General features: G+C 49.0%; 1 protein-coding gene across 4 annotated transcripts in view; it reads left to right on the forward strand.

Moving 5' to 3' along the window:
* Positions 1-2,439: 2,439 nt before the first annotated feature.
* Positions 2,440-16,421, forward strand: part of ECHDC3 (enoyl-CoA hydratase domain containing 3) — a 31,288-nt gene continuing 17,306 nt past the window's right edge. For all 4 annotated transcript variants that reach the window (XM_027073402.2, XM_027073404.2, XM_027073405.2 and 1 more), the window contains exons 1-4: positions 2,440-2,734; positions 7,001-7,122; positions 8,532-8,629; positions 13,340-13,540. In XM_027073402.2, coding sequence (XP_026929203.1) covers positions 2,592-2,734; positions 7,001-7,122; positions 8,532-8,629; positions 13,340-13,540 — 564 coding nt within the window. In that variant the 5' untranslated portion in view covers positions 2,440-2,591. The remainder of the gene's footprint in view (positions 2,735-7,000; positions 7,123-8,531; positions 8,630-13,339; positions 13,541-16,421) is intronic.

A 16,421-nucleotide genomic window follows, 5' to 3' on the forward strand; every position in this document is an offset into this window, starting at 1 on the left:
AGGCAGCTGGTGCTGGAGAAGATTCCAGCTCCTTTCTTTTCCCCTTAAGTTAAGGGTGGCCATGTGACTTGCTTTGGCAAATGAAACACGAGAGCAAGTGTCATTTCCAGAAGGAAGTCTGAAGTGCCAGTTCATGCTTCTCTCTATACAACCCCCCCCCCCCCCACCTCCCGCCACAGAAACTGGCAACTTTCCCCATAAAGACTGCTCCAGGAGATCCTGGGGTGAGGACAGTGCTGACCCAGCACCGAGCTTTCACCTGATCTTCCTTGGTCCTGTAGTGTGAGTGAGAAATGAGTCTTTGTGGTTTGAGCCACTTAGACTCGTTTTTGTTGTTGCTGTTTTTATTAACCTGGGCCTACCCTAGCCTACCTGAAGGGTACAGGTAGGGCATCCATCTGAGATGTCCTCATTCCCACCTTCAACTTGGCAGTCCCGCTTCCGGACCACCCTCCATCCCCCCACTCAGGGCCTCCTGGGGTCCAGACCTCTGTCAGCTGTTTCTGAGCCTTTCTCCGAGGGCAGGGACCCATCTGTTGTCACAGCATCAAACTGGGACGTGGGAAATTCCGTGAGTTGTTCAGGCCCATCTGCCCAGACATTCAGTGCCGCATGGAATCTCAGGACTCCCCAGGGGGGTTCTACCAGGGAAATAGAGCAAGCCCACCTCTGCCCCTGCTGGGGCTTCCGGCCATTCCCACTTCTCCTCCAGGAGGCTTCCACCCAACCCAACCCCGTCCCCAAATTCCACATTAGTTGCTTCTTCTGGCTTTGCTTACAAGTCCTGTGATCTAATCCAGCCTTGGGCTAGGGCTAGCGGCCTTATCTTACTCACCAGCACCACCCTCCCAAATCTATCAGGCCAATTTGGTGTTCTTTCCACCCCCCAAGTGCCGGCCTTTTATGACGCCGGAGCCAAAAATTGCTCCCTGTTTGTCTCTTGAGTTCTGCCAGGCCCCCTCTTCCTTCGAGACAATGAATGAGGAATATGCCAGCTGCCTCAGTGGATCAAGGACCAAGGAAATGGGGTGAGTGGGGGTACTGGAAATCTCAACTGATACTTCAGAATATTGTTCTGCACAATAAGAGTCCTGTGCAATTATGAGGCTGAGAGGTAAACCCGGTGTGTGACTAGTTGAAGCCACAGTACGGTCTCCAGGGCCTCATTTAAATATGCCTTCGTATAATTGTTATTCTTGCAAAACTTTCCACTGCAAAGGGTGTGGATGGTCCCGAGCACGGTGTCTCCCCTAGAGACTGTAAGATCCTTGAGGCTAAGACCATTTCTCCCGTGTGTCCTGCAAATCTCCAGACTTTGATCTGTTGTGTGCCTGGAGCGCGGAGAACAGCACGAGACAGGCTGAAGGAGCAGGGGCCCATGTTGCAGCAGGATGCAGGGAAGCGGCATGATCAGACGTATTTTGAAAAGATGATTTGGTTGACTAAAATACTTGGAACTGAACAATAATGGAAGACAGAATGTGTCCTAAGACCAGAGCAATCCCTGCAGAGGGTACCTACTGCTGAGAATGAGCATGTAGTCAATAAAAACAAAGTGTGTGAGAACATTTCTTAAAACCTACAGACCTTGCGGGGTGCATGGGTAGCTCAGACAGCCCTTGATTTCAGCTCAGGTCATACCTGGCAGCGTTGAGTGGGTGGGTACAAGCCCCGCATCCCAGAGCCTGCTTGGGATTCTCTCTCTCTGCCCCTCCCCTGCTCTTGTAGGCATACTCTCTCTCTCTCTCTCTCTCAAAAATAAATAAACTTAAAAAATTAAAAAAGAAAACCCTCCAGACTTTGAGAATTTAGCTAACAAATGACAGTGAGGATATTCTCATTATACTAAAGCTTTCGGCGACAGGGTAAGCTGTCTTCTCTAGTGCCACTCATTTAGACCCTGAGAAGGATCTCCCTTTCCCTCCCGGGTGCATTGGAAAATCCCAAGAGACAAATGTAAGGTTTTTGAGGAGAGGACACAAAGTCCTTCAAAAGTCAGTGCCTGTGTGGAATACACCTCAGGTTGTGGCCCGAGCGGGTTTGCAGTGGGTGGGGTGAAGTAACAAAGTGGCGTCCATATCGTACCACTTGCCACCTGTTGACACTCATTTTTCTAATCTAGGCAAACCAACACATTGGTGTCGGTGCAGAAGGGAACAAGCCAACCCTCTCCTTGCTTCCCCAGAACTCTTTATCTGGCCTTGCTAAAACAAACAATCCGCTGAATCCGCCTGTAGGGTTAGCGCACTACACCTCAGACTCCACTGCTCGGCCAGTCGGCGGAGGGGAGGAGGGAGCGGGAAACGGTGGCGGCGGGGGCGGGGCGGCGGCGGAGGGGAGGAGCCGGTGGTGGAGGGGCGGGGCGATGGCGCAGGGGCGGGGTCGGTGGCGGCGGGGGCGGGGCTGTGGCGGGGGGCGGGGTACGTGGTGGAGGGGCGGGGCGGGCCTGTGAGAGGAGGCAGATCTGGGCCCAGGCCTGAGGGTCCGATCCAGTTTTGCCCGCGGCTGGGGGCGGTCGAGGCGCCGCGGTCCGGCGGCTTGCACAGCGGCTCTCAGGGCGTCCGGCCCTCCGGGGTGTATTTCTGGCTGCCATGGCCGCCCTCGGCTTGCGGGCCTTCGGGACAAAGGGGCTCGGCTGGCTCCGGCGCAACCCGTGGGCCCCGCTCTCCGCCGGCTTCTGCAACAGGGGTCCCGGGCCGCGACCCACCAGCGCGCGGCAGCGGGAAGGCATCAGGTCAGCGGCGGGGCCACCGGGCGCCCAAGCCCTCCCGGACCGGCCCGCGGGCCGAGCGGGGCGGTTCCCAGGTGGGGGTGGGCGGCAGGGACACTGGCGTGGGCAGTCACCCCACACGGAGGCCAACGAGGGCTCGGCCTGGGGTCAGCTCCGCCCGCTAGGGACCGCAGTTTCTCCGTTACGGCTACATCTGGCCGGCGGTCCCGAAGGAACCCGCGGACACGGTGTTTCCTGAAGTCCCTTGCCTGGGCACGGTAGCATTTGGGACCCTGCAGGACACCGGAGAATTTCAAGTGCGACAGCCTCCAAAGGTCCCAGCGCTCAAACTCCCTAAACCGCCATGGCAACGGAGCCCAGTCTTCGTTGGACTTTAGGCGCGGGGTGGGCCGCTCGCCAGGTGGCCTTTGAGAAAGAGGGTTTTGTGCTTCTCACAAACTTGACCTAGTTCCGAGGCCAGGTTAGGCTTAGCGGAGCTGCTCCTTGGCCCTCCCCCAGAAGTGCCCGCGGCGGGGCAGGTAAATATGTAGGATGAAGGACACACTGTACTGAGCTCTGCCCTTTGGCTAAACAAACCTAAAACCGGTGCACAAACTGGAACCGGATGAAGTAGCAGCAGTAAAAGGTGAAGGGCCCCTAGCCCCATCCAGGCCTCACCCTGATGTTTGCCTGGCCAGGGCAAGGGTGCAAAGAGAGGCCTACCCAGCATGCTAAGCAGTTAGAAGTTACAAACCAAACTAACAGCTAAATGTTTTTTTCCTACCCTGACAAGTGTTATCTTTGTAAGACCTGGAAGACCATGCTTGAATGTGTAATCCTCCGGCTCCTAGGAGTTCCCCTGAAGCAGTGGAGAGCCAGCTGGTGGGCAGCTTTTTTCTTTTCTTCCCACCCGGTGCTTACCCCCTCTCACCTGTCCACCCCTCCTTCCTGCTGCTCTGCCTGGAGCTTGGTACACAGGTGTGCAGACACCCACCCAGCATGCCTGTATTCTCTCTATCCTGTCAACCCCTGTAAATAATTGCTCTTGGCCACCCGATGGGCTTAAGGGTGCCCACTGCAAAGCCAGAGAATTTCAGAGTCTCAGATAACTGCAGCAGGGTTTGGAAGGGGGTGGTGATTTCCAGGCAGGCACATCATACTGACTCCTTGCTCACCTGGCGGGCCACAGCTGGAAGAGGGCCAGAACAGGGTGCTCTAAAGGGCAGGGCCCAGGCAGGGGTCCTTCCTGCCCATTTTCAAGGGTGGTTCTGCTTCTGCAAATCTGGTTCCACCTGATCAGCAGCCTAACTTCTGGCATGGCAGCCAGTTGACCAAAGAAGGTCTGACTGAGTTCCCCGGAGCTAAACATGAATCAGAAAGGGAGATAATGGGGAGAACCAATCTATCATAAAATGCCTGACATTGTTTGGTAATTAGGAACTTCCAGATCCAGCACTAAAGCAGTAGTATGTTAAGCACTAAGTAGGTGAGATTGAACAACTCAAGTCACACTAAGCATTCCTTTTCAAAGCTGTTTCCCTCAGCAGTAGTACTGTCATGGAGTGAAACCAGCCAGGCATCGGGTACTGTGCTAGGTACTGTACGATCCTTACCCCTAATACCTAACAGCCTGTGAGGCAGATTATGTCGTCCCCACCCTACAGTGAGGACACAATTTCAGAGAGGTGGCAGCCTGTTCAAGGCCACACAGCCAGGAGGAAAGAAAGTTAAGGAGGCAGGAAAAGGTCCATGTGCCTCCAGTTGTTTCCACTCTGCTGTGTACCCCAGTGTACTCGCCACTGAGGTTTAAAAGAGGTGACAAGGGGCGTCTGGGTTGCTCTGTTGGTTAAGTGTCTGACTGTTGAATTTGGCACAGGTCATGATCCCCAGGTCGTGCGAGCCTGCTTAAGAGTCTCTCTCTCTCTCTCTCTCTCTCTCTCTCTCTCTCTCTCTCTCTCTCTCTCCCCGCCCCCGTTTAAAAAAAAAAAAAAAAAAAGGCAGCCAAACACTAGGCGAGGTGAAAATTTACAGGAATTTGGTGCAATTGGCTGTGAGAAATCGAAGTGCTCCTTGGGGTCATTAATTCAGTGAGCAGGTACCTGCAGAGTGTCTCCTCTGTGTGTAAACATGACCATGCCTCATCTCATGGACCTTCTGTTGGTTTACAATGATGTGATGGTCTCTAGACAGTTGCCGGGGGCATCTGCAGGGCCCATCACTTGCCTTGCACACACAAATAATTACACTTTTTGTCACATGCTGTGGCGGTGACCTCACTCTTAGTGATTCCCTCCCTCTTTCGAGCGGCGGCATTGGTGAAGCCGTAGGTGCAAGGCATCACGCGTTTTGACCCAAGAGAGCCATTGGGAGAATTCAGACTGGTAAAATTTTTAAGAGGGATTATCAACTAGGTTTGATGACCAGTTGAATAGGGAAGCAACAGCATGGCTATCAGTTTCTGGCTTGAGCAACCGAGTAGCAGCACTGAGATCAGGAAAGGAGGAGAGAGGAAGATGCCCAAGGGTACCTCAGTCCGGGAGACCCTGGACTGGATGTGCAGACCTGGAGCTCAGGAGGGAGGTCTGAGTGAGAGCAAAGATCGGGACTCATCGGCACAGAGGTACCAGTAGAAGCCACGGCCATGGTGAAGTGGACTCGGAAGCACATGGAACAAGGAGAGAGCAGGGGAGGGAGCTCTGAGGATCAGTTAGGGCATAGCAGAAGGCTAGGTGCCCCTCGAAGAAGTGGAGGGCAGGCTAGGGAAGCACTAAAGAGATGTGCTTCCAGAAGGAGAGCATGAGCCAAACGGCCATTGGATTCGGTTCTGGCAATTGGGAGATTCTCGGTGAGAACGGTTGCAGGGGAGTAGCAGGAACAGAGGCCTGGTTACACCGGGTTGAAAAGCGAACTCAGCAGTTTAGAGCACCCTGACAGGGCGTGGGACGTGCCAGCCAAAGGGTTAATGGCCACATAGGAACCGATGCTGCCACGCAGCCAGGGCATCTAGGGGCTGGCATCTCTGCACAATTTTGCCAGAGGCCTCAGAATTTAATTTAAGGCATATGTCACCTATGGGATGGCAGCGCTTAGCTTTGCTACAGAAAGCACGCTCATGATTTTACCGGAAGGTTCGTCAGCACTTGTTACCACACCCCAAGACGTGGGTGTCCTAGTCTACCAGCATTATCGGCTGCAAGTCCCTTGGTACTTCGGAGGGAATGTGTTCGTGAGAAACAGAACGGGTGAGTGTCACAGGCACCTGCAGATGGCAGCAAAGCTGGCATGGGGTTCCAAAGAAACCGGTTCTTCTTAACGCGCTGAAATAAAGTCCGTCACCAAAGTGGTTTTCCAGAAAACAGTGGCAGCAGAAGGCTATTACAGGAGGATCCAGGCTGACACACGGCAGTAGGAATATAAGATTCCAAAAAAGGACAAGAAAGGCAGAAAACATGTAGGTGGGGACCGATGGGAAACACGTCTTACATATAGGACAAATAGTCTGGTGCTTGGCTCCCTGCCCAGTCCTTATAACAGTAAAAATGAGACATTTTCTGTGTACGGGAAGCCAGATGACAATACCACTCATTTTAATCAGCATGTGGGATGCCTGAAAATAGCGGGAAGACCTTTGCGTGCCAGCTCTTTGTCGGATGACACGTGCAGAAGAGCCTTCTTGCTGCAAGCGCCTGCCCTTTTCTTCTTCACATATTGCCCATTCTCAGCATAAATTATTTTGCAGAATTACAGGATGCCACTGTAAGGAACAAAAAACAACAGGAAAATGCTGTCCCATACGCATATCGATAGCTATAACTGCACTGCTTCCTCTACGGGGTGGACGGGAGGAGACTTGGGGCCGTGTTTTCATTCTGGGCTCCTTCCCCGGCCTCATTCTTTTGAAGAAACAAGCCGAAGGTCACCACAATGTGGCAATTTCCCCTGGCGCCCACCCCTGTTATCTCACAAACCTCACCGCCTCTCAGTATGGGCAGTGGTTTGGGAACTGTCGCAACTGCCCTTTCTGTGGCGGCGACAGTCATGGGTCTGACAGCGAACGTAGAGAAAAAGAGAAACCAATCCAGGGAAGGAGGGAGAAAACCCGGCCCACATTTCAGCTGGTCTCCTTGTTTTGGCTTAGCTGTAACTCTAGAGGGCAGAGCCTCTCAATTGCCACCCATGGTTCTTTTACCTGGTGTTTTAAAAATAGCTCCCAGGTTAGAAAGGGATCACGGAGGTCCTCATTTGTTCTGACTCATGCTTGACCCAGTAAGTATAAAACGTTCTTCCCAGGAACATTGTCTTGAGTGATCCAAAGAAGAGGAACGCGCTGTCATTAGCGATGCTGAAATCTCTCCAAAGTGACCTTCTTCACGAAGCGGACAGCAAAGACCTCAAAGTCGTTATCATCTCAGGTATTTATCTGATATCCAACCTCAGTGCTCTGCAGTACCCAGAAGAGGTTTCTCAAAATTCTTTGGTTATCTGGGGCGTTCCCTCACTTAACGGGGTGATTGTTTTTGAAGCTCCTTTCAAGAACGTTGATTGTGGAAGACTCATGTGCAGTGGGGGCCTTGATCCTGACACTGTCAACCGTGGGAATTATAGCAAACATTACCGCGCAGTGAGAATGTGTGCCTTTTCCTTTTTGTCGGATACAAAACACCACTGCCACCATCCTTGGCTGTGCTGGTCTTCCCGTCAAAGTCAGAGAACGGATTTCTTCATGGACCTGATGAGATGGGTTTAATCACTGATCCTTTCGGTAGACAACCTAGTTGGCTAGGACAGGCTGCTTGGGGCACTTGGTTGGTTTGTCTTTTGGGTTCTTAACTAAGCTTTCAACCGAGATCTGTGGTCTTCTTCAGTGGTGCCAGAAAGCATGCTATATTGTGCTCATTTCTTTCCTTGCTCTTTTTCCAGGAAGAATTTTTGCCAGATCATCTAGTGAGGATGACAGTGGTATAAATAACAGCAATGCCAGCGTTTTAAAGCAACCACAGAAAAATAAAACACATGATGCCCTATGAGGCACTATTTTTTAAAAATTAAGAGTTGGTGTTTCTGGAGGCAGACACTCAGAACGTTACCTCCCTGTCTGTGGTTGAATATAAATTTTCAACGTTTTATACGACGAAGGGAAATTGTCCTGCAGCCATGGGGGTGTAACCTGGATGCAGCAAGGCAGCAAACTCTGAACCACACAATTTTTTCACTTGTTTAAAGGGAATAATGTCGTCTGTCCCAGCAGCCACAGCAAAAGGAAAATATAAGAAAGTGTTAGCAGCTTATCAGTGAGATTACACGTCACCATTGTTCCTAATGACAACAGTAAAATAAAACCACGTCCTCAGATCCCTCATAAAAATAAGGGGGTTCTCCTCACACTCTGCCCTTCCTGGATTCGAACCTGTGTGGGTGGCCATTGTCTGTAGACAAAGGACAGGGACACGTGGGAGGCATGCTGGATTTGACGGGCCTATATGAGTCTATACACTCAGGCCAGACCGAGTCTAGCAACAAAAGTGTGAAACCAGAGGGATAAATCTGGAAAGAGTACGTATACTCGCCTTGGTTCCTGAGCCTTCTCCTTGCTGGAATTACATGTTTCCGCTGGTCCCTCCAGAGACCTTTAGGAACAGATGCCTCACCTTACTCGGTTACTTTTCAAGCTAAATAGAATTATTCTTATCAAAATTGAGCCATTAACTTTCTCTGAGTGTCCACAGCATCCATACTATTGCTAGTTACCCGGTAGACAAGTAAGTCCCAGAGCTGGCCATTTACGTCTTCTTTTTCTTTTCTCAACTGGAAACATTTGTAGCGGAGGGGCCTGTATTTTCTTCTGGGCATGACTTAAAGGAGCTGACGGATGAGCAGAGCCCGGATTATCATGCCGAAGTATTTCAGACCTGTTCTGAGGTAAGCCAGGAGGACGGTTGGTCGGCATTGCAAGCCCGGAGATGTTAATTACGTGAACGATTGAATTAGGCTTCCAAGTTACAGATGAGGTTTTATCTGTGAGACCTAATCACTGCAAACCGGTCACTGGTGAATCCTTCATCCAAGCCACCGTTTGGTTTAGATTTTTAAGAAGGGACCATGGTTTGCGATTGATCTTGTTAGATGCCAGAGAAAGTAAAATACATCCTGGCACTGGAGGGTTCCACCTCTGGGTGGAACTCTGGGATTATGGGGTGTGTCCTGGTACACATGTCTTATGGAGGAGATACAGGGTGGGAATGTACATCTTTAGAGGGGAAGAACCTGAGAGGAGTATCATTTTTAAAAATTTTAAACTAAAACAACCCTGTTAATGGGAAAGAGGGAATATAGGTAAATGGAACAGCCATAACGATTTTAAAGATTCTTTTCAAACCCTTCTTCCAACTAACCTTTGTGATCCACTCCTCCAAGTGGGAAAATTAGCTCCTTCACGTTGATGTCTCTTTAACCATATGAAGGAGAGGAATTGCAGACAGAGAGGAGGAAGAGGAACAGAAAGTTTGGGATGATTTGTAAATATATTAAATCGGCCCCTGGATAATAACAAATTGAATACAGAATCCAACTTTAAGTAATACATTGTTCATTTCATGGCTATTTATTGAGCACTACTGTGTGCATAAGACTTATAAGGCACTGAGGGAAATAGAAGGAAAAACAAGTTTCCTGCCAAACTGAAACTGGAAATGTAGGTGAGAAGCAAGACACAAAACCGTTTCATAACCCCATCCTAAGATTACTTAACCTAATTTTTCATGCATTCGTTGACTTGTTCATTTATTTGGCCATTAATGATTCCACAAATATTTAATGATACCTTCTATACAGACAAAACAGAGGTGAGCAACAGGGAAGCAGACAGAGGTGATTGAGATACCTTCTCGACCACCATTTTTTTTCCCTGCCCTTCCAGAACGCCACAAGGAAATCCAATTATAGTTTTCTCCTGTCAAGGAGGGACAAGACAGAAAAGCAATTGATTTGAGGCTTCATAGAGAGGCAGAAGTGAGCCAGAGCGAAGTCTTAGGTCTTTTGTTTCACATTAATGATGTTTATGTAACATTCGAGCTCTTGTGTTCACCCAGGCTTGGTGCTTTAAAAGTTATTTTTCGACTAATATCCAGTGTGTTTCGCTAAAACAAAATCATCAAAGAGAACCACTAGACCCCTTCCATCCCCCCTAAAGGGCCTGCTTTTATCACTCTGCCGTGGTGTCTTCACGAACTAAGATCTAAACAGGTTGGCAAAAGGGCCACAGGGGGACCAGGGCTCCTTCAGAGGATAAAGGCCAGATTTCGTGGACGCTTGCAACCCATGGATGCCTCAGGCTTACCTTTCAGAACACAGTGCATAGCAGGACCTTGTCCTAACATAGGGAGATACAAGTGAAAGCGCACTGATTAACACTTTTTCTAAGAAAATCACAATGTCCTGGGTAAATACGAGCATCATGAACTTGGGCAAGGTTTCAATCTCCACATGTAATCAACAGACAGATTGGGACAGAGTGAGCTACATATTTCACTGTTTGGTTCATGCATGAGAAGACGTGGTTTTAGAGAGGAAGGCAGAGATTCCTGAACTGGCTCAGCATCTAAACTACAGCAGGTTCATTACAGAGCACAAGTACCACCCGATAGTTAATTATTTCCAAATCAGGAATAGGAGAAATCGAGAATGAGAAGGAGCGCTTGGCTCTGAGAGACCAAAAGTAACCCTCTGTGGAGCTGATTGGCAGATTTCACTGGACACCTATCCCTGCGTCTTTCCTGTTGAAGTTTGAAGGTGGAAACCCCAGTCCAGGAAGAGAATCTTCTATTCCTTATCACATCCTCACACTGAAATGGCAATGGAACAAGGCCTCTCACTTTTGGGCAGTAACACAGGGCCCTTGGCAGTGCTATTGAGTGAGGCTAAGGTAGAGTCAAGTTTATGTCACATTTTGGAGCAGGCACAGCCAGGAAAAATACTTGGTTCAAGAAAGTAAAGTAGGAGGGATAACCAAGTCCTGACTACCAAGGGATTCAATATCCCAGCTGATTTATTATCTAGCTTGTCTTTGTCTTTCCCGAATTTGCTCTCTAACTGTACTTAAAATACTTTTCAATTATAAAAATAATAAATGCTTATTATGGAAAAATTTGAAAATCTAGGAAAATGAGAGGAAGGAAAATAAACGATTGATACTAGACCATAATCATACCACCCAGAGTGAATGCTAATATTTGGTATATTTCTTCTGAATCTTTTCCCATGTGATCCTATTTGTCTGAGTAATCATACATACGTGCAATTATACCATATAATTGTATAACATGACTGTATCGTTGAATGCTTACCATGTGCCAGGTAATGTTTTGAGTACTTTAGACATAGTAATGTATGTAATTCTTGTGTTCTCTGAGATTGGTACTATTATAGGGCTCTTGGGTAGCTCAGTTGAGCATCTGACTCTTGATTTTGGCTCAGGTCATGATCTCGGAGTCATGGGATTGAGCCCGTGTTGGGCTCCATGCTGAGCATGGAACCTGCTTGGGATTCTCTCCCTCTTTCGCTCTGTCCCTTCTCCCCCCTGCCCCCCGCTCACACACACTCTAGAATAGAATAGAATACAATACAATGAAATATTGGTACTATTGTTATGCCCATTATTATCCCCAGATGTGAAGACTGAGGGATAAGCAGTGGCTAAGTGGTCAACTGGGCACCAAACCCCAGCAGCCTGCCTCCAGACCACTACACAGGGCCCAGCCCATCAGGCTAATGTGTCTTGTGGAAACTCTCATAATGAGAACACAGCATTCCTTTCAATGGACATTTAGTTTACATAGCCATTTTTCATTATTGATTGGTGTATATTTATGTTATTTATTAATTTTTTACAACATGTTATAAAATAATTTGTGAGCATCATTGTCCAGACAGCTTTTTACCCTATTTCAGGATTACTCCTTGGAAGTAATCCCTAGGGGTTCCTGGGTGGCTCAATCTGTTAAGCGCCAACTCTGGATTTTGGTTCAGGTCATGATCTCACAGTCTGTGAGTTTGAGCCCTGTCTCGGGCTCTGTGTTGACATTGCTCTCTCTCTCTCTGTCCCTCCACTGCTCACTTTCTCTCTCTCTCTCTCTCAAAATAAATAATTAACATTAAAAAAAAAGAGGTAATCCCTAGATGAAAGGCATGAATATTTTTAATACTGTCGGTACCTACTGTAAGTATTTTCCGACCAGGCTGTAGAAAATCTTAGCACATTGTAGATGGCAGGCAGGAGACACAGACTATTCTGTGCTAATCAGAGCCAAATAACTTTTCATAAGGAACCAGTTCTTAGGTGACAGATGACACTCAGCCAAAAAAAAAAAGTCTGTCTTTGCACAAGACATTGGAAGTTCTCACGCGTTTTTCTCCTTGCTACTGCATTTCACTGGGAACGAGTTTCATCCCCAACCATCCTAACCCTCACCGAGAGCACACGAATTCCACCATGAGCAGTCTGGGGTGCAGATGTAGATATGTGCATTCTTGTGAGGAGAGGATCATTAGCATTGATCAGGTTCTCAAAAGGTGACTCCCCCCTCAAAAAAAAGTCCAGAACGAGTACTATAGAATATATCATATACTTAAATATCCAATTGGTTATTTTATAATAAAACTGGCAAATATCAAATGTTTGTGAATGCAGAAGGCTAGGTTCCTTGGGCAGAATCTTCAAATCAATGAAGGTCATTTTTTCTGGGATGCCGCCATGGGAAACAAGTCCAGATGTGGTCCTTCCTTCCCGCCTGCCCTCCTTCCTGCCAAGGTTCAAAGTGCGACCATTTATACATTGAAGTCACCATAGCAACGCAGTCTGTTTAGAGCAGCAAGAAAAAATGGAGAAATAAGCCAAGTTATTTTGTAAGCTGCAAAAATAAGTTAAAGTTCTGGAGATTTATGAGGGGTGGGGTGTCACATGAGCAAGTTTTCGGCTCCTCTCTGTGCCAGTGGCCCTGTTTGGGGAATTTTATTTTGATGACAGCAGGGTGTCCCCTACCACTTTAGTAGAATTGAGAGAGTGTTCATAGTGGTAATTTGGGAAGTAATTACTAAGGAAATTGCCTTCCAGTTCCTTTCCACCTTAATTTTTCAAGGATGTACCAAATACCAGTTTCAGACTCAGGAGGAGGGCTCCACGCAGACACGGTTCCCTCCGGAGATCAAAATTGCTCTGTTCTTCAGCGGGGCTGCCGGGAGAGCAGTGGGGACTGTGGCCTCGCAGAGGCGCCCTGCCTGGGAGGGAAGACCCGGACCGTGGGGTCCGCCAGACGCGGGTTCAGACCCCTCTGCCCCTCGTGAGCATCTCCAGTGTTGGCCGCTTACTTCCCCCTAAGCTTTCACATCCTGGTTGTGGAACAGGGGCTCTTCCTTCTGTGGGTCTCGGGAAGACCAAATAGTACGGTCTGATTCACAGTCGGTATTTAATGCCAAGGTAGTTTTTGCGCCGCCTTTCACCCTTTTTTCCAGAGCCTGATACAATGATGCATCCGGAAAATGCTCTGAAAATGGTGCAGTCACATAACGTGATACACGCATTCACGTTGGACCTCACTCCTGGATGGAAATGATGTGGTGTGTCTGCTCCTTCAGGTCATGATGCTGATCCAGAACCACCCGGTCCCCGTCATCGCCATGGTGAACGGCTTGGCCACCGCCGCCGGCTGTCAGCTGGTTGCCAGCTGTGACATTGCCGTGGCGAGCGACAAGTCCTCTTTTGCCACTCCAGGTGTGAACATTGGGCTCTTCTGCTCCACCCCTGCGGTTGCCTTGGGGAGAACAGTGCCGAGAAAGGTAATGTAGCTCCCGGCATCCCCTCCAGCTGCGGTCCTCCCGTGCGTGTGATGGGTAGTTCGAGAATTCGCTTGTTATAAATACCGTTTGAGTCACAACATTCTGCCCAGCATGTAGCTGGCTGGATGTGCCACGATGTCCCTTCTGATGCCTTGTGCAGCGAGGGAGTGTCCCTTCTAATTAGTGCCTCTTCCTCTGAAGCTTCTCCCCGTGGGCTTGTCTGTGGGTCACCCCATTCCAATCTTGCCTGTCTCTCAGTACAACTAGTTAGGATTCTTATTTGTTTTCATAAAGGCACACATTTTTGCAATCTTTTTTTTTCAACGTTTATTTACTTTTGAGAGACAGAGAGACAGAGCGTGAGCAAGGGAACGGCAGAGAGAGAGGGAGACCCAGAATCCAAAGCAGGCTCCGGGTTCCGAGCTGTCAGCACAGAGCCCGACGCGGGGCTCAAACTCATGAACCACGAGATCATGACCTCAGCCGAAGTCAGATGCTTAACCGACTGAGCCACGCAGGCGCCCCTGCATTTTTGTAATCTTATTGGCAATGCAGTTGACGCTGAGTTTTGTTGTACCGTAAGGTTGCCCACGAGACGTAATGGCATGGTGACATACGCCAGTACCAAAAGGCTAGGATACTGGCATCACTGGCTTATTGTTTGCCAATAATCCGTCTTGTTCCAGAAAGGATGGAAAATCGCCGATAGATGGGGTGTGTCAGGTTTACGATGGTTACATTTCAGGAGCACGATTAGCCTGTGCTTGGTGTATTGGATCCGCCCCCGGAGGAGCCATGTTACAAGAGCGGTTTTGTTGGTGCTGACCATGGTGAAGTTCATTTTCTTCACAAAGCTTTCTTCCTTCCTATTACATGATAAACTAATATTTACTACACATCTCCCAAATGTAGACCAGTGGCTTCCTTGTTCTAGAAAAAAATACATCCTCATGCTCCACTGGAAATTGGTTTTTATTCTTTTAATTGATTTTTGAGAGGAAAGAGAGTGTGCGTGAGTAGGGGAGGGGCAGAGGTAGGGAGAGAGATTCCCAAACAGGCTCCACGCTGCCGGTGCGGAGCCTGACCCAGGACTTGAACCCACCAACCATAGGATCTTGACCTGAGCTGAGATCAAGAGTCAGGTGCTTAACCAACTGAACCACCCAGGCGCCCCTGGAAATCTGTTCTTAAAGAGGGAAGAGGGGGTGCGCCTGGGTGGCTCATTCAGTTGGGTGTCCAACTTTGGCTCAGGTTATGATCTCACAGCTAGTGAGTTCAAGCCCCACACAGGGCTCTGTGCTGACAGCTCAGAGCCTGGAGCCTGCTTCGGATTCTGTGTCTCCCTCTTGCTCTGCCCCTCCCCTGCTCTCTCTTTCGCTCGCTCTCTCTCCCTCTCTCTGAAAAATAAAAACTTTTTTTTTAATTTGGAAAAAAAAAGGGGGGAAGGGGGGCAAAGTCATATACCACAGCAGGCAGGGAACATAAATTGCTTCGATGTACACATACAGTAACTCAGCAAATACTTCTTAAGCCCCTACTCTGTGCCAGTGCATTAAAGTGTGTTTCAAATATCTCATCAGAGCTCGTTGATAAGCTCCCTTACAGTTGTGCAAATCAAATCATGAGGCTGGTGCATAGTAAAAGGCCATTGTACTGATTACCCTACCTGCAACTTTTTATCTCTTTAACACCTCATGTTCTAGAAGGGTCCACAGTGAGGCATTTGAGCCTTTGTGTCAGCCACACTGTCAGGATAAGAATCCATTCTTTCTTAACACAAACTTCTCATTTTTTAAAAAAATTCAGTCTTTAATTTAAAGGCTGGGATCTCCCCCCGACCCCCATTTTATTTATTTTAGAGTGAGAAAGCATGAACACAAGACAGGGACAGGGAGAAAGAATCTTAAGCAGGCTCCACACTCAGTGCAGAGCCCGACGTGGGGTTCAGTCCCACAGCCCTGGGATCATGTCCTAAGCTGAAATCGAGAGTCTGCTGCTCAACTGACTGAGCCACCCAGGAGCCCCCACCACAAGTAAACTTTTCAAATCAAGGCTTATAAGTGAGTCCTGAAAACTTAAACATTGTATCATAGTTGCTAAATTTTAAATTAGTTTTTGAGAAAAGAAAAATGTGGTAAATACAGGCTTTAAGTTTCCAGGAGGCAAGAAACCAAAATAGCTTTTACCTCCCAGAGACAGTTTTGGGAAGGGCCAGGCCTGCTCAGAAGATGAAGGCAGAGTCTCCGAAACTGTCCCACTCAGCTCCCTGGTCTGTGCTCCTTGTGATCTGACCCCCCGAGTTTCTTCCTTGTCAGCAGTCTGAAAGTGTAACGTTAAGAGCTGTCAGTAGACGTCCCTGCCCCATCGGGTTCATCACGACATGGAGGCCTGAAGCAGATACATGGCTTGGGGCCAACACTAATGAGCTGCAGTCACAGTACCGATAAAGGGAATTTAGTAGGAAAAAAAGTCGGTCAGACCTTAGGGCCTTTGCCAGGATTCTGGATCTGCAGGTCTCATCTGAGGGGTCCCCTTTAGGAGGCAACTAGGAATCCATAAAAATCTAAACCTAACCAAAAACTGTCCTTCCTCCCTGTCGTCGGTGCTTGAGTGCGCCCCTACGGACACATCCATACCCGGGCCTTAGGCTGTCGTGGGTGGTGGGCACACGCGCTCCCCCCCCCCCCCCCCCCCCCCCCCCCCCCCGTACCTGTCCACAGGGAAGCAAGCGTTTTTGCAAACCGGCCTGGCAGGGAAGCTCTACCCTTTTCCGCACCGCCAGGGCCACGTGTGTGGGTCGCCAGTGCCCTCTGCTGGTCGCTGTGGGAAACTGCTCGGTTGTGCCGGAAAATGGAGGGCTGCGGTTTGTCCGCTGGGAGCA

The sequence above is a fragment of the Acinonyx jubatus genome, chromosome B4 (assembly GCF_027475565.1).
Source record: "Acinonyx jubatus isolate Ajub_Pintada_27869175 chromosome B4, VMU_Ajub_asm_v1.0, whole genome shotgun sequence".
Classification (NCBI taxonomy): Eukaryota; Metazoa; Chordata; class Mammalia; order Carnivora; family Felidae; genus Acinonyx; species Acinonyx jubatus.